General features: G+C 39.1%; 1 protein-coding gene and 1 long non-coding RNA gene across 2 annotated transcripts in view; one reads left to right on the top strand and one right to left on the bottom strand.

Annotated features, from left to right (window-relative positions):
* LOC136702544 (uncharacterized) overlaps positions 1-21,420 on the bottom strand; it is a 64,112-nt gene that overhangs the window by 9,926 nt on the left and 32,766 nt on the right. The window lies entirely within an intron of this gene.
* usta (uronyl 2-sulfotransferase a) overlaps positions 1-21,420 on the top strand; it is a 132,926-nt gene that overhangs the window by 83,533 nt on the left and 27,973 nt on the right. The window contains exon 3 of the mRNA XM_066677651.1: positions 11,623-11,778. Within this exon, the coding sequence (XP_066533748.1) occupies positions 11,623-11,778 (156 nt within the window). The remainder of the gene's footprint in view (positions 1-11,622; positions 11,779-21,420) is intronic.

Genomic DNA, 21,420 nt, shown 5'->3' with positions numbered 1-21,420 from the left:
ACAATAACCTGGTACTAAACACCCTCAAAACAAAGGAGATCATCATGGACTTCAGACGGACTAGGAACCAAGCTCACGCCCCCATTTACATCAACGGAACTGCAGGTGTCCAGTTTCAAATTCCTTGGTCTCCATATTTCCAGTGATCTCACCTAGTCCTTGAACTCCTCCGTCCTCATCAAAAAGGCACAGCAGCGCCTCTATTTTTTTCGAAGTCTGAAGAAAGCTCACTTGTCTCCCAGGATACTGATGAACTTTTACCGCTGTATCATCGAGAGCATACTAACCAACTGCATCTCTGTATGGTACGGCAGTTGCTGTGCTGCAGACCGCAAAGCTCTCCAGCGGGTGGTAAAAACAGCACAGCGCATCATAGGCACCGAATTACCTACCATCGAGGACATCTACCATAAACGCTGCCTGGGCAGGGCAAGAAACATCGTCAAGGACGTCACCCACCCAAATCATGGACTTTTCAGCCTTTTACCATCTGGCAGACGTTACAGGAGCCTCCGGTCCCCCCACTAACAGGCTTCGTAAAAGTTTTTTTTTCCCTGAGGCTGTTATCCTGACGAACACTATTCAGGCACTTTAAACAAACATTGCACAATCATTTCACTGCACCTTCTGTAAAGCTGTATTTCATTCATTCTTCAGTACATAAGGCATCACCTACACAATATTACTTTGTTTACATGTTTTATATTTCAATATGTTTATATGGTTACAACTTCCTTAATCACAATGTTATATCACAACTGCACTTTATGTAAATAATCACAACTTCACTTTATGTAAATTATGTAAATAATGTTATATATTGCACTTCTGGTTAGATGCTATCTACTTGTACTCTGCACAATGACAATAAAGTTTAATCTAATCTAATCTAATATTTTTGGTTTTGGGGTTCTGTGTTTGTTTCAATCCCCCCATAACTGATGTTTTTATCACTTTTTTTTTTTTTTTAACTCCAACAGCCCCACCTCACTCATCTAACTTTTTTTAATGAAGTATATTACATTTGCTCTGCTTTGCCACAGTAAAAGCCTCTATACTCTACTGCTTTACAAGGTGGACCATTTATGTGAGGATTTAATGGTATTTAGTCATGAGAGCATTAGTAAAGTTAGGTTGTGATGTTGAATGATTAGTACGTGGTGCTTCAACTCATTACAAATGTACTAGCCCCTTCAATTCTATCAATATTTGGTTTCTTACATATTTTTATCCCAGACAGCACTTCAAACAAGGCAGAGTACAATATGGCTAATCAGACCTTAAAGGAACGGCAACAAGAATGGTCTCTTTTATTCTATAAGGGATAGAGTGTGATTAGAAAATGTTCATGATGAATAGCTTTGACATTGTACATTTTTTGGTCATTTTTAGAAAGTGTATCAAATATAGATTGTCAAAACTGAAGTAATTTACTATGATAGGGGTCCTTTAAAGCACTGGCATTCTACCCTCCCCACCATCTGAGCATTTGATGTGTAGCCCATTTTTCACTCCGTACATGAATCAAACCCAGACACCGCAGTGGTTTAACTGAAGGTGTCACTTAGCTTTAATGTGATTTAATCACAGATGCTGGGATTTTGCTGCATCACACTGAGGGTCCAGCCCTGTTCTCAGGGTGGGATAATGACAGAGCGCTCTGTCTTCAGCCTCAGCAGACGGGACGGCGACTGTTACTCCTACTCCAGTGGCTTCGGTCATGAGGTGAACAGACTGCTGCCATCCTGGACCCCCTTCTTGAGTTTCCTGGGCTGATAGGGGAATGTTAAAGTGCTGTGATTTTAGCGGAAGCTGTTTCGTTATGTTGTTCTTTTATATAAGCATCTGCTTCTGCTTTACCAGACCATCTACACATATGCCTTTCAGATTTGTACACCACATACATACACACACATGCACAAATCCAGATACACATGTACTAGACACTGGACTAGACAGTCAGTTAATGGCATGACTCAAGGGCGTTTTGCTCTTGACATTAGTGTGGAACCCCCAGGTACAGATGATTTTAGCCTGCTGTATGCTGTGCGCCAAAGCCTAGCATTGGCATTAACGTTATTATTATGGACTCATATAATTAGCAAACTTGACTTTAAGTGACTTACATGTTTCTTTGAAAAATAGCTCCTTGTGTCCTTCTTTTTTGCACTCACTTGTGTCACCCACGTTGCTCCTGAGTCTTGCACAGTAAGTCTCGCATATAACTGGAACAACCAATCACATTTTATTGTGATTGCCCTTTATTGTCCCATCAGCAACCAGCTACCATTAACCCTTAAGGTTACTCATTACTCATTCCCTTCATCCATACTCAATACCGCACTGCATTTCTAGCTCTCCACAGGATTCTTCAGGTAGCCCACAACACCTCTGAAAGTGGTAGCAGCCTTTAATTAACCAATGATTTGTAGAAGCATTCTAAGGTATGGCAGACAACAATAAAAATTAACAGAAAATCTATCTAACAGAAAATATGTCATTAAGAGGCCTTCGACTAGTTAATCGCATCATGCACGTTGGTCATTGAACCTTATGTAAATAATCCAAATATCGGTCCACACTCACTGATGAACACTTGGAAGCTCGCTTGGGAATCGATCCAACAAAACAAAACAAATAAGGCTGTTGTGGTCCAACGCGTCCCTTGTCTGCAATTTGACAGTCAATACACAACAAATCCACCATTCCAAGATAATCCTGAGATTTGTATTTTTTTATTTTCCTCACGAAGCAGGTCATTAACAACAAATTCTTATTAAAAGTAGATCTCAAGCTAAAAAGGCTTGCACACCCCTGACCTAAAAGAAAGGCAGCAAAGAGATTACAAAAAAATAAAACTGTGCACCTCCAGCTGACATGAAATGATGATGTTGCTTTAGTTTTGTGACGTAAAAGTCAAACACACTCATCCCAAAGAATTGAATGGTGCTTCCACTGCTCTACAGCTCATTATTGGGAGAATTTATATACCTCTAGCCCACGCATGGCACTGAAAACACAGAAAAGCATGTTCTTTCCGAGGAAACTGTTGTTGTGAACCATTTTATTGACCCACTGTTGCAGAAGAACCTGCCTTGTTGCCTCGTCGTATAAATACTGCAGCCAAGCAGCGTCCAGATGTTTACACACTCTGCAACATCCGCTCTTTGCGACAAGAAGCTCTCAGGTTACGAGCAGCATACTAACACTCTTTTTCTCTCTCTCTCTCACTCTCTCTCTCTCTCTCTCTCTCTCTCTCTCTCTCTCTCACACACACACACACACACACAAACAGATCTTCACACATCAAGAATTTACTGGCAAAGCACATAAATTCCACAGATTCACCACCCACACCCACACAAACACAGTTAGGCTGTCTGCCAGCACTCATATGGGACAAATAGAAAGGCCACAAAAATTTGTGTGTGTGTGTGTGTGTGTGTGTGTGTGTGTGTTAGTAAGAAAGAAAGAGGGAAAGACGGAAAGTGGGAGAGAGAAATCATTTCCAGCCAAACAAGCCTAAAAAAAATTGAATAAAAGTAAAGCATTCCACTAAAACAGTACAAGTGTATGAACACAGTAATAGATTATAAAGCATGTCAGCAGACAGGGAAATTGCGAGACTAAGGGTGAGAGAGATACAGACAGAGTGGGGGAAGAGGAATTTGGAATTTGTATTTTACTGAATCTAACACATGCTGTAAGGCACTCACTGCTTTACTTGAGGGTGAGGAATGAAAGAACAGATGAGAATGGACAGCGAACAAGACGTGACAGAAGGAGGAGAGAGAGGAGAAAGGGGAAATGAGAAGGGGATTAAAGGACAGAAATGGACAAGGAGATAGTAGACAAGGCAGCTGGCTTGAGACCAGGTCCCCTGTGTGTGTGTGGGGGGGGGGATAATGGGGGATAAATACTACGTCAAAACATGCTGATTTTGTGACAGAAGACTCGCCATTATTTCTCCCAATACCTCCATTATGACTTTATACAAACTAAGCTCAAATGGACCTGACTCTGCATGTCTGTACATTTATTTATTTAATTCACTCACTCACTCACTTATTCATTCAAACCCAGGACACCCTCCATTGGCGACTCCACCACCCCCTCTTCATGGGATCAGAATTTATTAATTTCTTATATACATATTAATGTACATGTACACATACATCTGTAAATATATATATATATACACATACATATACGTGTATACATACACAATCATACACAAATTTTCCCTTTCTATTCTTATCATCTTTCAGCTCGTATTCTGTAGCAGTGCGGGTGCCACATGACTTAGTGGTGAAGCTTCACCTTTAGATCTCCCTGCTGATTCCCTCCCACCGCCCATGTTCTCAGATCCCGCTGTTTTTTCTGTGTTTTGGGTTCCCATGCACACAAAAACGGCACTTATGGCCACTGAAAACAGATCTCCGAGTTCCAAACGCCATTGTCAGTGGTTTCATGTGTATGGGGTAAACACAGATTTTTGGAGCCAGAACGTGAAACATGATGAATGTTAGCAATTCATGATATCTTTCCAATTAAGTATATATATATATATATATATATATATATATATATATATATATATATATATATATATATATATATATTAGTTTTATTACTTACCTTTAATTAATTTTGTATTTTTTTCAAGTGGTGAAAGATATCAGTAGAAATGGTTCAATATGTTTGGGTGTTTTTAATAAAGAGATGTCTTGTATGCACACAATAAAAGCAAAGGTTGTGATGAATACATGCAGTGATGAATGAGTAGTGAGAAGTGCAGACATCTGAGTGAAAACTTGAGAAATTAATGAATTCACTACTAGTTTTCACGGGTAAAGGGACTTTCTGAATATGGATTAGAGCCCTGGGAATTCTATTTTTATCAAATATCAAATATCAAAGGGTTAAATATTATGTTATAAACATAAGAATTATGTATATTTGAACCTCTAATACAGAATAAAATCACTTATAAAATGTAACAACAAACTTTTAAAAATATATATTTTTTTATTTTTTACTATTACTTTTATTTATTCATTCATTTATTATCTGTAAGCGCTTATCCAGTTCAGGGTCACGGTCACCAGAGCCTACCTAGAATCAAGTGCAAGGGGGGAACACACCCTGAAGGGGGCACCAGTCCTTCAAAGGGCAACACACACACTCACACAGTCACTCACACACTCATACCTACGGACACTTTTGATTCGCCAATCCACCTACCAATGTGTGTTTTTGGACTGTGGGAGGAAACGGAGGAAACCCACACGGACACAGGGAGAGCACACCAACTCCTCACAGACAGTCACTCGGAGAAAACCCACACGGACACGGAGAACACACCAACTCCTCACAGACAGTCACCCGGAGGAAACCCACGCAGACACAGGGAGAACACACCAACTCCTCACAGACAGTCACCCGGAGCAGGAATCGAACCCACAACCTCCAGGTCCCTGGAGCTGTGTGACTGCGACACTACCTGCTGCGCCACCGTCACCGCCATCGCTAACATTGAAATCACCATCTTTAAATCATCTAAACTGAAAGTTACACATACCTTTGGATTAGGGGTGGGCGATATGGCCCTAAAATAATATTTTAGGGTATTTTCACAATAATGATATCATTGGCGATATGACGAATCAATGGAAAATACTTTTATTAATTTCAAAAGCAACAAAAATGTATATTAATATAATTATATGAAATATATGTAATATATATTAAACGTATTACATTATTTTATTTATGAAAAAGTTTTATTTTACTATAAATGTCATTTCAATCATTCAGAGCCACTTTCCACCTACTTCACTGTGCCTAAATGACTCATGTAAAGAACGTATATAAAGAACGTATGTCATATTATGGCTAATTGCATGATGACTTTAGGTAAACATGTTAGAATATCACCATATCACGATATTGACTTTTTAAAATCGTTTTATTACAAATGATACGACATGGCACAGCCCTACTTTGGATACAATACTATCCCCAACAACAGAACAATCAATGCACATGCTTTTCCAGCACTTTTACCTTGATGGAACTCATAATGAATGCAGTGATGAATATGACTTCCTTTCAAACTTACTAATTTTGGGGGTTTTATTTATAGGATTTAGGGACATATATATATTTAATACTACACAACTCACCAGAAATCGTATAACACCTAATACATAAAACCATGTTGCTAATGCTTCATGAATACATTATAAGGTGCAATATGAATGTCAGGTCTCAAAGGTATGGTATCTGACTCATTTGACCAGAATGTTTAGAACAGTAGACTTCACAATGAACCAGTCTCCAGCGACGCTTCTAAAATGGTGTGGGTTATATCAATTTGAACAGTTCTCTGTTTGATAGAGGGAGTCTGCACATGACTCCTTGGAAATGGAGGCACCATAACTCTATGCTCAAGGGGCACCAGAGGATTCAGTCTAATGTAAGAGTGTATTGAATGTAAGAGTGGATTAGCACCAACTAATGCTAGCAATACTGATACTGACGAATAAATAAATCATTCTAGACTTTAGGCAGAGTTTTGTCAACACAAAATATAAATTATAAATTAATTTGTATGGAACTCACTGTGCAACTCCAAATTACAAATGGTGGAAGTGATGTAAATCTCTGTGCTCTTTGATCTCGTGTGTGTGTGTGTGTGTGTGTGTGGAGATGTGTGGCTGGGTCAGACTGATCTTTGTGTTCAGCTGAAGTGTGTTCCCTGAGGTAGTTTGTAATGTTTATTGGTGAGCTCTGAAACAATGAGGATCATTTTCGAGCGTCTCCCTAGGCAACAGTGAGTCTGTGTCTGCGCTGTGGGAGTTCGTATGTGTGACATACCTTCGTATGCAAATGTTTGGGGACCACAGTCACATATAGTAAAAATAAAAATTCTCTCTATGCCCTACGAAAGACTGGCGCCCCCTCCAGGGTGTGTTCCCGCCTTGCGCTGAGTGATTCCGGGTAGGCTCTAGACCCTCTGTGACCCTGAACTGTACAGGTGGTTACAGACAATGAATGAATGATTGACTAAAAAGCCTCTGAGCTATTTTATTTCTTTGACATTTATACATTTAATGATGCAATATCATATTTGTGTACCTATAGGGGAGCACAAGGGAAGTGTGTATAATGTATAATGTTTTGGAAGAGTGTCCACAGACTTTCGACCCTAAGGTGTGGAGCAAACTTGTTGATCTGTAGCTTATTAGTGAGTGTGTTTCTGTGTTTGAGTTTTTAACAGCTTCCAGACAAAGTATTTGGCTTCAGGAGTCAAATGTGTGTCAAAGTATGGGTGTGTGTGTGGGTGCATGCGTGCTTCGCAAGTTAATTTTGATTTGACCTCAGCATGGCTTAGTGCAGGTGGGAGTTAACACTCTACAGTCGCACCACTAGACCCCCACACAGATACACACACACACACAACACCTGGAGAGCACAGATTTAATCCAGCTTGTCATATTGCTATGCCTCTGTGTGTGTGTGTGTGTGTGTGTGTGTGAGAGAAAGAGAGAGAGAGAGAGATAGGAGACAACAAGAGAAAGAAAATGAATCAAAGAGAATGAGAGAAAGTGAGACACAGGAGAATGAATTATAGAGAGAGAGAGATAGAGAAAGTGAAGAGAGAGAGAGAAAGTGGAGAGAGAGAGAAAGAGAGAGAGAGAGAGAAAAGAGAGAGAAAGAGAGAGAGAGAGAGTAAAATTCTTCCAGGTACCCCACTACCAAATTTCCTGCTCTTATTTCCCACTAGTTTTCCCAGCTGCATCCAGAGCTGAAAACAGCAGCAGTGTATGAGCAGCTCAGCTCTGTCCGAATATTTTATGTTGATTCCCCAGAACACTCTGTCTCGCTTTAAAGTCATATGCCATCTGTTTGGTTACCCCTGCTCAAATTACATGCTTTGTTGATTTTCTAAGTGAAAATAAGTACACATCCTGTACAGAAGTGTTTTACAACTTGTGGGACCTGGACCACAAATGGGTCTTGAAGTCCCCTTTGGTCGTTCTTGGGCCGGAACAAGTGGTCTGTAAATAAGCGTGGAAGGCACTTTGTAGCATAAAGTAATGACAGCACATCTGACTTAAGAAGCATAAAATATAAAACGGTTTCAGATGGTAAACAATGTTCGGCAAAAAAAAACAACCTGTTTTTCTGTTTCCCTTTAAAGGAACTTAAAGTAAGTTTTTTTGTTTGTTTATGTTTTTTTTTTTTTTTTTTTTTGCGGGGGGGTTTGGGCTCCTGTGTCTCCCTCCAGCAATGCATTTTTTACAGCACTGTACTGAAATCAATGTGGAGGGAGTAGGGTGTTTTTCTACCCTCCTCCAAAGTTTACATAGTACAGTTTCTGCAGTAATAAGCCCAGAATAGCAAAAACAGAGGTTCTGTTCTCCATATTACAGGTCAGTGAAGCACCACAATAATTTTGAAGCTGTAATTTTAAGGTAAAAATATAACATAGTGTTCCTTTAATGACTATTGTGATAAACAGGTGGACATGTTAGGCAAGTATGTGATATGGCAACCACCAATGCAGCTGACATCTAATATCTGCTTTAAATGTTTTCAAAACATTGCATGCTGTAATCTTCTAACATTACACTAGGAAAGGCTTCAGTGTTAACAGTCCCTTACACTGAGCACTTCTTAATTTAATGCAAACTCCTATTTACCACACCTGCTACTATCAGTCAGTCCTTCAGGGACATGAATATAAACATCAGGTGGATCCGATTAGATCTGCGGTGAAACTCAGCTGGGGAATTAGTTGCAAAACTAATTACAAATGTATTTGTTGCATTTATATTACAATTGTGGCATATAGCACACCGCCCTGTCCACAGTGAGTCTCAAAAGTGTTTTGTTGTGTTCCCAGAGAACGCATCCCTGCCAGTACTGACAGATTAGACTCCAAAATAGCTTAGAGCCAGAAACAAGTGTCAGAAGCATAAAAAGGACAAATTATGAAAAGAAATATCATATTCAGTGCTTTGGCACAACATTTGCAGATCTGGCATTTCTACAAACTCAGAAACTGGTGGTGGGGGGGGGGGGGGCAAGATAAATTTAGTCCTAATTTTGCACTGCAACTTACATACGCCACTTTTTCACAGCATGGTACCTACTTGACTTGGCTCGGGTCTTGGATCAGGCAAAGCTGGTGGCTGGTACCGGAACTGGAACTTTTTAGTACCTGCTTGCTTGTGGTTCTAAGCAGGCAGTGGTGGACAGTACTTGAGTATTTTTTTATTTTGGGGAACTTTTTACTTTAACTTCACTATAGTTCATAATCAAATATCTTACTTGTCACTCCACTACATTATGAAGAATCTGTTGTTTCTTTAGTCTCATGCAAGCATTAAAAAAATACATTTCAAGAGGAAAGAAGCGCGTAATCACACCAATCATGCTACAGCGCGCACTTTGTTAAAAGTGGGTCGGCCTAAACAGAGCTCTCCAGTTCAGTGTCAGTGCAGCAGCATCGAGTGCCAGCGAGAGAGCGTATGCCAAAAGGACGGATGAAAATCTAAACCTGCCGCAGCACCCCTGGCATTGTCATGCATCTTTTTCTGTGAATTTATACAAACACTTTCCATGTTTTAGTTTGTGTGTTTATGAAGTCCCACAATGCTTAATTCTTTTTATTTTTTTTATAACTACGTTGCCCATAAATGTTAAATCAAAAACGGCTTGTTTGCAAAACGTACTTTCGCAGCAATTCTGTTCTGTGCAAATAAACAAACTTTGCTTTCAGTGTTTTATGATATTTTTAATATATATATATATATATATATATATATATATATATATATATATATATATATATATATATATATATATATATATCAGTGTCTATGACTATTTATAACTATTATTAATAATAATAATACATTAAATTTATATAGCGGATTTCACAAAACCAAGGAACCTACAGAGTGTATAAAAAAGATCTGAATGACATTGTATTGAAATATTGGTGAACCAAGAGTGACTTTGGAGTACCCAAAGTTAGTTGATTAGTTAAGAATCTTGTTACAAAAATGGTAATATGGCATTAGAGCCATAATAAATCATGATACTTTTATTTTTGATACTTAATTACATTTAAAAGCAAATACTTTTGTACTTTTATTTGAGTGAAAATGTAAACGGAGGACTTTTATTTTTAGTGGAGTAATATTTTACCTACTTTAACTCAAGTATTTGATTTGTGGTGCTCCGGTTTCCTCCCACAGTCCAAAAACACACGTTGGTAGGTGGATTGGCGACTCAAAGGTGTCCGTAGGTGTGAGTGTTGCCCTGTGAAGGACTGGCGCCCCCTCCAGGGTGTGTTCCCGTCTTGCGCCCAATGATTCCAGGTAGGCTCTGGACCCACCATGACCCTGAACTGGATAAGGGTTTCAGATAATGAATGAATGGAATGAATGAATGAATGTAGACATCCAGCACAAACTAGTTATATGTAAAATCTCCATGCAACAGTAGAGTTCCCATTTGTTTTTATTTGACTGAAAATTATGCTGGGGTCTTTTGAAGAGGTTCAAATTCTTCTTGAATTGGTGGCCGATGAAAGTACCCAGCGAGAGTTAGAGGGTGCAACAAGAAAAAAAAATTACTGATGTGTATGAACAGATGCAAGGAGCTGTGTTCAGTCCCGATAAACAAAAACAACATGTGAATACACAATAAGTAAACAGAGCTTAACATTACTGCTGCCATTGTTGTGGTTTCCAAAGACCACAGCTCCCCATACCATGGGCCAAATAGGGTAGAGTAGGTACCATGCAGTGGAAAACGTGACAATGGAGATCAGTGACTTTAGAGCTGTCGTGTCTTCTCATCTAAGTATCACCAATCAGTGGTGTGCTCTGACTGCCAGAAATGTCTCTGGAAAAATAAATGTGCAATATAACTTTCTTTTGTTCCTGTACTCAGAATGTTATAATGCTCTGCTGCTTCTGAGGCAGATTCTGTAGAAGTACTTTCCTGCACACTTAGGTTATGTCTGGTGCCTCTGAAGGAGCTACAAAATGTTATACAGTAACTGCTGCCTCTGAGACACATACTAAGACAAAGTGGAATAGCACATGATCGCTGCCCTGAGGAAGCAGAGCATTATTGTATGTCACTGTGTAGCTTCTTCAGAGGCAGCAGTCAAAAATCCAGTGTGCAAAACGTACTTCAGAATCTACCTCATAGGCAGCTGAATTTTACTGTAAAGCATTCTGCAGCTTCCTCTGAGGCAGCAATCATAACTCAAATGGGCAGGAAAATATTTCTTCAGGATGTGCCTCAGAGGCAGCAGAGCATTATTCTGACATTTTTTGCAACACTTCTAACAAATGATGAAACAGTGTACGGTATATTGCACATTTATGTTTTCCAAAGTCATTTCTGGCAGTCAGAGTACCACAAAGTGTTACCAAAAATTGTATGAGTCTTCTTTACTCAATATTTAATGTGTTATGTGCTTTTATACACCTACAGCGACTGGGGATGAATACAAATAGGACTATAGTGTATGTCCCTGAGTGACCATCCTGTTGCTCTATTCTATATAATAAAAATGGTTTTGTGTGTTTATAGGTGCTGCCGTTCCCCAGTCAGGTGATCTATAATCGAGTGGGGAAGTGTGGCAGTCGGACGGTGGTACTGCTCCTTAGGATCCTGGCCGAGAAACACCAGTTTAACCTTGTGTCCTCGGATATACACAACAAAACAAGGCTCACCAAGCTTGAGCAGGTCAGTGTTGTGTGTGTGTATTCATTTCTGCCATCATAAAACACTCTTCCAAGAATTTAAGACATGTATAAATGTATAAATAATTAGATAAACAAATATCTGCATGCTGAGTTCTTTAATTTCTCCAACTTTACCATGTCCATGGTAACCACAAATCATTTGCTATCATCAGTTAAGAAAGTATCTGTATTGGGAAATAAAACATGCCATTGTTCCATCTTTATGGATGTGTGGATGGACACCAGTCAATCATAACATTATGTACGCCTCCTTGTTCCTACACTCACTCTCCGTTCTCTCAGCTTCACTGTCCACAGGAGCACTTTGTAGGTCCACAATTTCAGACTGTAGTCCATCTCTTGCTCTGCATACTTTTTCTTTTACCCTGTTCTTTAATGGTCAAGACCCAGAGCAGGTATGATTTGGGGAGTGGATCATTCTCAGCGCTGTGGCCACTCACTCTTCACTGTGTTAGAAACACCTACCCCATTGATCCACCTTGTAGATGTAAAGTCAGAGACATTAGCTCACCTATTGCTGCACAGCTTGTGCTGGTCCTCCATCAGTGGACACAGGACATATATTTAGAATAGTCCAACCAAGTTGGACTATTGTCAGTTCAGAAGTGACGCTGAAGTGTTTAAAAACTCAAGCAACATTGCTGTGTCTTATTCACTCATACCAGCATAACACACACTAACACCCATCCCCCCTACACACACACACACACACACCGAACCTGCTAGAATACAGCCATGGGCCAAGGAAAATGTCCCTAGCAATGAAACACATCCGAATTGTGCTTATTGTGTGGAAAAATACACAATTTTCTCCATGTTCTAGAGAAAAAGAAAACATTCTCTCATCCATTCTGGATCAAACCCAAGTCACCACACCTTCACTAACAAATAGCCACAGACCAACGACACAAATAAACTCAAATAAACTGCTCTAATGAGATTAAACTCATTCACTTCTGAGAGGAAGAGAGAGACTGAGTGAACGGTAGAGAGACAGAGGGGCAGAGAGAGAGAGAGAGAGAGAGAGAGAGTGAGTGTATTCATACTCTTGAGATTTGGTGCTTCTGACTGGTGCTAAACCCATAACTCCATGTCTGTAACTGCAGTGGCTGTTGGTGACTGAGCAGAAATGTTTTATGTGTTTATGCTGTGGAGTCTCTGAACCTGTTGTTTATCCTGAACTCAAGTTGTGAGTTTACATATATTTTTGTGTGTATTTTTCAGGATGACTTGAGTATTCAAATATTCACGAACGCTGTAAAACTTTAATGTTCTCCTGATTTTCATTCTGTTTATGTGTGTTTTGGGCTTCCTTTTTTCCACATCTTGCCATGATTGTCTTTGCTCCTCTGCATCTCTGCCTGTCAGTTATGGCACTGTTCCACTGTATGGTACCTACGCGATTCAGCTCGACTTGGCTCTACATGCTTTCACTTTGCTAAATTGCTACATTTTCATTTTCATTAGCACAACACAGCTGATGGTCTTTAACAGGAACCCCAAGCTTTGGAAAACACAACAACAGCAGTTAAAGGAGATGTTCACAATTTGAATCAAAAACACTTTTTTATTTTTTTTTATTTTTTTTGTAAATTTTAGAAAATGTTTCCTCACCATTTCTTAGCTCCTCAGTCTGTTTGTGTGCTTAATACCATTCAATCCTAATGTGTTTACAAAGCCTCAATGTAAACACATTACTCAATGGCTATAAACAGAGGGTCTCTGCCTGCTATGCTAGGCTTTCTAAATCGACTCACAGTAGAGAAAAGCCATCTGGAGTTGTTTAGACAACCGAGAGAACTCCAGTCATTGAAAAGCATAAATTGAGATGAGGATATTACTCTATTACTGTTTAATACATGGCTAATATTGACTTACTTTTGCTGCTTCAAATTACTTAAGGTGGAACTGACTCTAAGTTCAAGAAACTGCCTACATGAAAGAAAACGCAGACAGAAAGTGCTGAAAACTATGCAACTCGAGTTAGAAATGAGTTTCTGTGATAATTCAAACAATGGATAAAAACAGAAATAACAGTCATTTTTCTCCTCAAACATATCATTCCACCTTAAAAGACGCTGAGCTTCTGAACATAAACAAATCAGAGAGAGAACAACATTTCCCCAAAATCATTGATGTTGCTCTGAAGTGTTAAGGTTAAGTGTTGTTTACTCATCATGTATTCGCTTGTTGTTGTTGTTGTTTTGGATAGCTAAACACTCCTCCTCTCGAGATCAGACAGATCAGCAGAGTTTTTACTTTCCTTTTTGCACCGTTCAGCTCTCACTAGAGTCTTCTGTCAGCCACCAATCCAAGGAGCGTCTGAAGCTCTTCAAAAAACCATGGCATAATTTACGGCCGCCATTTTGAGGCAGATAAAACGAAAAGTGATCACTACTATAGTTTTGAGATTTTACAGATAGTGAGTAGAGCCTAGCTGAGTCAAGTAGGTACCAGGCAGTGGAAAATTGTCATTACTTGTGTTCTCTGTTGTTGCCCATGTGTACTACCTTATGAACACCCATTGCTCATCTGTGCCTTTTCTTCTTTTCTAAGGTGTTCGTTTGATTTTTCTGTCTCTTGCTGTATTTAGTTCTCTTGTTTTCCCTGTGTATTTGTCCAGCGTTGTCTCATTTCACTTTATGGTTTGTGGTGTTTTTACTCTCTGCGGATATCATTAATAACATTAACTTGCACTTGGATACCTCTTTGCATCACTTAAGTAGAGGTTTATTTTCACATCAACTGTCCATGCCATTTTATTCCAGGACTTCGGAAACTATAAAATGGACTCTGTATGATGTGTTAAACCACTGCGAGATTTCACCAGTCTGTTTTTGATCAGAACATCAGTGAAAATATAAATAAACATCATCTTGCCTTGGCTTTTGTAGTTGACATGGAGTGGATTAAATTGCTGCTTAGGTTTTATTAGGCCCAGGTGCTGGAGTTACCTCGTGTTGGTACGTGCTCCATTACTATCATTTCCATCTGGAACTAACATTCAGCATTCATTAGGTAATTTATTCTGTTATAAGAAAACCTTGTTTCTCTGAATTGGTACGTTTATAGGAAAGAAAAATATTAGAATAGGAAGATAAAAATATGAGATTTTAAAGGATGCATATAATATAAAAAATATATATTTTTTCATTATATTTTTCTGTGTATTTCCACAATTATAAAATTAATTTGAGGACCTGGAACTCTTTCTAACCATCAATTTTTATTTATTATTATGTTTTATGTGATCAAGAACCAAAAAGATCCATGCCTCAATGACCTATCATTTACTTCACAATATTCCTCCAACGTTTTAGACCAAGTACCAACATCCATTGTCAAACCAAAACTTCCAAGTACCACCTATGAGTCTATTGGATTTTTGCATGTTTTTGTTGCCTATTTACTTGACATTTGCATGCTTTACACAATATTCTAAAATAATTACTAAATATTCATTCATTCATTCATTCATTATCTGTAACCCTTATCCAGTTCAGGGTCGCGGTGGGTTCAGAGCCTACCTGGAATCATTGGGCGCAAGGCAGGAACACACCCTGGAGGGAGCGCCAGTCCTTCACAGGGCAACACACACACAAACACACACTCACACACATTCACTCACACACTCACATCTACGGACACTTTTGAGTCACCAATCCACCTACCAACGTGTGTTTTTGGACTGTGGGAGGAAACGGGAGCACCCGGAGGAAACCCACGCAGACACAGGGAGAACACACCACACTCCTCACAGACAGTCACCCAGAGGAAACCCACGCGGACACGGGGAGAACACACCAACTCCTCACAGACAGTCACCCGGAGGAAACCCACGCGGACACGGGGAGAACACACCACACTCCTCACAGACAGTCACCCGGAGGAAACCCATGGGGAGAACACCACACTCCTCACAGTCACCCGGAGCGGGAAATTACTAAACATTATAGAGAGAATTAAAATATCTAGACCAAAACTGATAGATTTAAATAAAATGTAATATCAGATATAGGCTATAGGTGAAAACAGTGTGGCACTTGGAGCAGCTGCTCACAGTGGCTCTCTGCGTTTGTAGCGGGATGTGAAGGATGTGTGGCAGTTGGAATGAGAAACAGTGATTTAAGATACTAATGATCTAAGATCAGCCATGTTGTTTTCCTTAAGCTGATTGTTTTCTTTTATTTTGTCATGTGTACAGAATTCTCACTTTGTTTCTCTCTATGTTTGCCTATGGATTTAGTCCCTCTGGGCTCTGGGATATTTCATGAGCTTGGATTCGGCAAAATAATTAATTTTTTAAAAAACACAACTGGACTTTTAAACACTGTTGTACCATTAAAGGTACATTTACATTGTTTGTACCTTTAGTGACCAATAATGAACCTCTACCTGAGAGTGTGCCTGCTCTTGCTGCTTCACGTACCACCCATAGTACACATACCACAGTTTGAGAACCACTGGCCTAGTCCTTCTTAAATGATCATTTCAGCAAAGAAAAAAGATTTACTAATCTAAAAACCTTTACTAATCTATGTATTTTAACTGTTCAATTAATAAATTGGACATTTTCATAACAGCTATGATTTGAATGTGGTGCATCATTCCATAATTGAGCTGAGCCTCAAATTTGAGAAAACCTGAAAAACCTCCTTTACCTCAGGATATAAAAGTGCAGGTAAAAGGCTCAGGAATCTTTCTTGAAACGTTCACTCCGGAAAAATGACTCAAATGGTCTTTTCGGACTGGATTAAACCACTAAGATACTCCAGTAATAATTATTTTACCCCACGTCCATGGGTAAAAACTAATCCCGTCCGAATAGGCTCAAGCAGAGTGTTCAGAATAAGAACATGAACAATAGCTCAGAAGGACGTGATACTATGAATGTGATATTCCGCCTGTGAAATACAAACAAAGGCAGGGAATAAGGCTGGAATGTTTGAGGCAGTGAAGTGGATTTGCAGTTATTTTTGGTGAATCGGTTCTGTTCTTCATTACCTAACTCTCACTGCTGCTCACATTTGTTTGGCTCATGTTTGCGCTGAGCCTGAAGCTCATAACTGAAAACACGTTCACCACTGAGATCAGGAAATCCCTATGTCCAAAAGTTTGTAGACTCCTTGTCATCCAATATTTCCTCGGAAATCAAGGGTATTAATATGGAGTGCATCCCTCTTTAACCCAAAAAAGACCAGTTTCTCATAAAGCCAAATTATAAGAAATATATAACCGACCAAAGAAACAACTTTTTTCACATTTCTTGCTTCTTGCTGTCATTATTTTGGGGTTAAAATCCCAACTTAACAAAAACATCGCAACAACCATTTTGTAACTTCAACATTTTGTTCTTGAAATGATATATTTCTCAATGGGTGGTATGTAACATTAAATGGGTTATGAAAGCATTTGACCTTTACCAGTTTTACCATTCATTCATTCATTATCTGTAAGCGCTTATCCAGTTCAGGGTCACGGTGGGTCCAGAGCCTACCTGGAATCATTGGGCGCAAGGCGGGAATACACCCTGGAGGGGGCACCAGTCCTTCATAGGGCAACACACACACACACATTCACTCACACACTCACACCTACGGACACTTTTTGAGTCGCCAATCCACCTACCAACGTGTGTTTTGGACTGTGGGAGGAAACCTACGCAGACACAGGGAGAACACACCTGTGTAGGTGTCCAGAGCAGGAATCGAACCCACAACCTCCAGGTCCCTGGAGCTGTGTGACTGCGACACTACCTGCTGCACCACCGTGCCGCCCCCAGTTTTACAAATTTTACGCACACTAACATGCCACACAACCACATCAATCATTGCAGCACTGAGAATGATCCACCACCCAAATCCTTCCTGTTCCGAACATTCCTGTGTTTGTCCTGTGGAGATCCTGACCATTGATGACGCAGAGCAACAGCTGGACTTCAGTTTGTAACTGTGAAACTGCGAAGTCCTCCTGGACTTGTGTTCCTTGTAAGGACGACCAGCTGGTCCACACAACGTAAATCATTACATTTTAAGGTGAATACATGTTTTAAGGTTGGGTTAGGGTTAGGGACCATAATTTGTTTACACACACACACACACACATACAAACATGCTGGGGATTGCTGTCCTTAAGGAGACACACATAAATCATTAAACTTTAAGGATTAGATGTGTTAAGATTAGTGTTAGGGCTAGGGTTAGTTTAGGTTTATGGTAGTAGCAATTAAGGTTAAGGTCAGGGTAAGTCTCAGGGGTAAATTAATGGAAATATATGTATGTAATGTAATGTCTCCTTAAACAATAGAGATAAGGCTGCATATGTGTGTGTGTGTGTTAGGAAAGTGTGCCAACGTTCTTTCCCCAGGCCTTTTCTCAAACTGCAGCCTCAATTAGAAAGACTTATAGGCTTACGGTCAGTAGGTGGTCAGGAGGCCAAGAGCTATCTGTGGAATTTCAAAGATTCAACTTGCTTCCTTTTTGTCTGTCACTGTTTTAATAAAAAGTGCATGCTCTTGATTTTTTCTTCTCTCAACCCCTTTCACATCACAGCAAAACAAGTACAAGACAGTGAAGTTATTTAACCCTCAGCAGTTTTGTGTTATGTAGCTGTGAATCTAAGCACTTGTACTGGTTTGTTATCTTTGGCTGCATTCATTTTAAACAGAATTTCCTTTAAAGGGGATGTCTATGACTGTGGGTAAACTCATTCCTCTATGGTTTGTTTACATTCAGAAGCTCCGCATCTTTTAAGATGGAAGGGTATGCTTGAAGTAAAAAAAACGACTGTTTGTAAATGGCTGGAGTTTAACTTGTTTGTAAGTTTTTATTCACTGTTTGATGTATAAACACATTTGTAACTCGAGTGATTTATCTTTGTAGCATTTAGCACTTGTAGCATCTTTGTAACAGTTAGCCGTCTCCTAAAGTATTTAGGTAATCCGAAATACATATTACCCACTGAGCAGGAGCAGAGCAATATTCTCATCTTGGTTCTCTCTGTCGTCTAAAAAAACTCATGATAAGAGTTTGACGGATGGAGACACCTGTTTCTACTAATTTACAAACACTGGGGCCTTGTTACCACATTAGACAGATTTTGAATGGGCAAACAGACTGGATTTTTTTTATATCAATAACTTATATTTCATGTAAAATATTTAAATAAAACAATGTTTGAATTTGTCATGCAGAAAGGTGCAGAAAGTGCATTCTTTACATGAACCAGGAAGCAGTTACGGCACCCTGTATGGCAAATTTAAATAGGAATCTAACTTCAGCTTTGTGGGAACAGATATTTTCATTCATTTATTTGGGCTGTACCTTGGTGATTTTTAAAAATTGAGTTCAGGAAATATTTAGATGGTACAAATACGTTTTAAAGCAATTATAATCATACAATTCAAAATTCAAACATTCTCCCACACTTTGTCATTTCATGATACTTGTGTAGTACTTATTTTAGTTATATATTTTTTTAATGTAAGTTTTAATACCATCACTAACACTGAAATCACCATCTTTAAATCATCTAAACCAAAAGTCACACACATTTTTGGATACAATATTATCCCCAAGAACAGAACAAATGGATGCACATGCTTTTGCAGCACTGTTACCATGATAGAACTCATAATAAATTCAGTGATTAATAATTTACTTGTTCTCTTGCTGTTTTCAGACTACTTAATGTTTGTATTTGTTTTTTTTAACTGTTGTTGTCGAATAAAATGACAATTGTCATATTTAACACTATGCAACAGTTACTACAAAATGACAAAGAGAATGTTTGAACTATAAATTGTAATATGTAATGTGTAATAATTAAATGGCTCTATGGAGATTTACATTTTTCCACCTCTTGTGGCATGCCACCAGAGTTTCAGGGTCCTCTTGCTGCAGCAAAAAGAGACTGGCATGTTGCTGGACGCCTACATCTAGACCCTATTGGTCGGTTTAAATTGTCTTCATTGTGATAATAGATAAAATCAAATGGAAAGATCATCAAAGGTTTGGTTTGATCTGTTGTTATCAGAACTCTGTCTTGCTGATTGGAGTATGTTATCAGTGTGGTGGTGTGGGAGTATGTAAGAGATTTGTGTCACTCTGCTCCTCGTTAGAGTCATGCTGTGCTTAACATCTAACAACAATTTGCACATGAGCTGATGCAGCACAGGCCTAAACTATGTGCCCAAAAGTTTGGTGGCACCACTGCGTTCAGTTATTCTGAAATTAAGGGTGTTACTTTTAAGCCCCCTCCCCTCCCTCAAACCTCACCTTACTAATCAGATATCTGCCTTGCACATGTTCATTTCAACAAAGTAACAAAGTGAGGCTCAAATAGCAATACAATTTTCTCTCTGGCCCAATGTGTCACTTAACAGTTGTTTGTCTTGGTTTGTTTGTTTGTTTGTTATTTAGGTCAAGTGAAAACAGTAATTTATTTAAAGGGCCAATGCTATGTGACATGATTTTGTCAAAATACCACAGGGGTCAAACCACGCAGCACCATTCAGAATGATCGGCTTCAGCTTCTGTTCCTTTAAATGAGAATTAGTCACAGCTCAGTTCAGCATGACATCAGTACTTATTGCTGCCCGAGACATATTGAGACGCATTTGCGTTCACACTACAAGAATAATGTGTGAGAGTTAGTTATGAGATTCATTTCCACATAAAAATAATGTGTAATAATAAAAAAGAACATGCAGAAGGCATGGCATGGCAGAGTATCACAGTGATACTCTGGAACATTAGTGGCTCTATTCACACAGTGGTTCACTTGGATATTACCTGGACTTACTAGGGGCCTGGCATTATAAAGTCTGGGAAACACACAGTTTACCAACATTTGTATAAACACATACAGCTCCTTTCGATATAGTGCAGAAAAATTTCACTGAATTTTTTAATCACTCTACTAGCATTTACCCTCTACATTAACCTTAAGTCTCATTCTACACACACTCTCATAAAACACACTGACACAAATACACAGACTTCCCTATGGTGACATAAGCCCATCATCTGTTCTTGGTAAAGTCATGTTATCAATCCTTTGCTTCTGGTAGCCCCAGACACAGTGAAAGTGATCTCATGCAGGTGATGTCACTACCTTAGCAGCGGTTGTGTGCTTTGGCTGAATAACACACTGTCTGGTTAAAGGCAGGAAACACAGACCAAACATCCAGACCTCATTACAGGTACTCCTGAGAGCAAGAAAAACAAGAATGGGGTCTCTTTATTATCTCTCCATCTTCGAGACAACAGCCAGATCAAATGAGAAGCCAATGAGACTTCTGCTTAAGTCTCCTGCTGCTCAGAAATTTCCCATGAGAAAAAAAAACAAGCACAGGAATTACACATGCCACCTCTTGATTATTGGTGTATTAGTGGAGATGTCAGTACATTCTCACACTGAGCTCAGATATGCTGAGATAATTAAAAAAGAAAAAACATGTTTACCTGTAATTAAACTAAGGAACAAGAAAAAAATAAAGAGATATTGAGTGTGAGTGGAGAAAGAGAGCTGGAGGAAGTTAGAAAGTAATTATAAGAGACAAAATGATAAAGAGAACAACAAAATGGAAGAGAGAAAGACAAAAAAAGAAAAGACAAAATAT

The sequence above is a fragment of the Hoplias malabaricus genome, chromosome 7 (assembly GCF_029633855.1).
Source record: "Hoplias malabaricus isolate fHopMal1 chromosome 7, fHopMal1.hap1, whole genome shotgun sequence".
Classification (NCBI taxonomy): Eukaryota; Metazoa; Chordata; class Actinopteri; order Characiformes; family Erythrinidae; genus Hoplias; species Hoplias malabaricus.
This window is presented reverse-complemented; position numbering and strand designations above follow the sequence as displayed.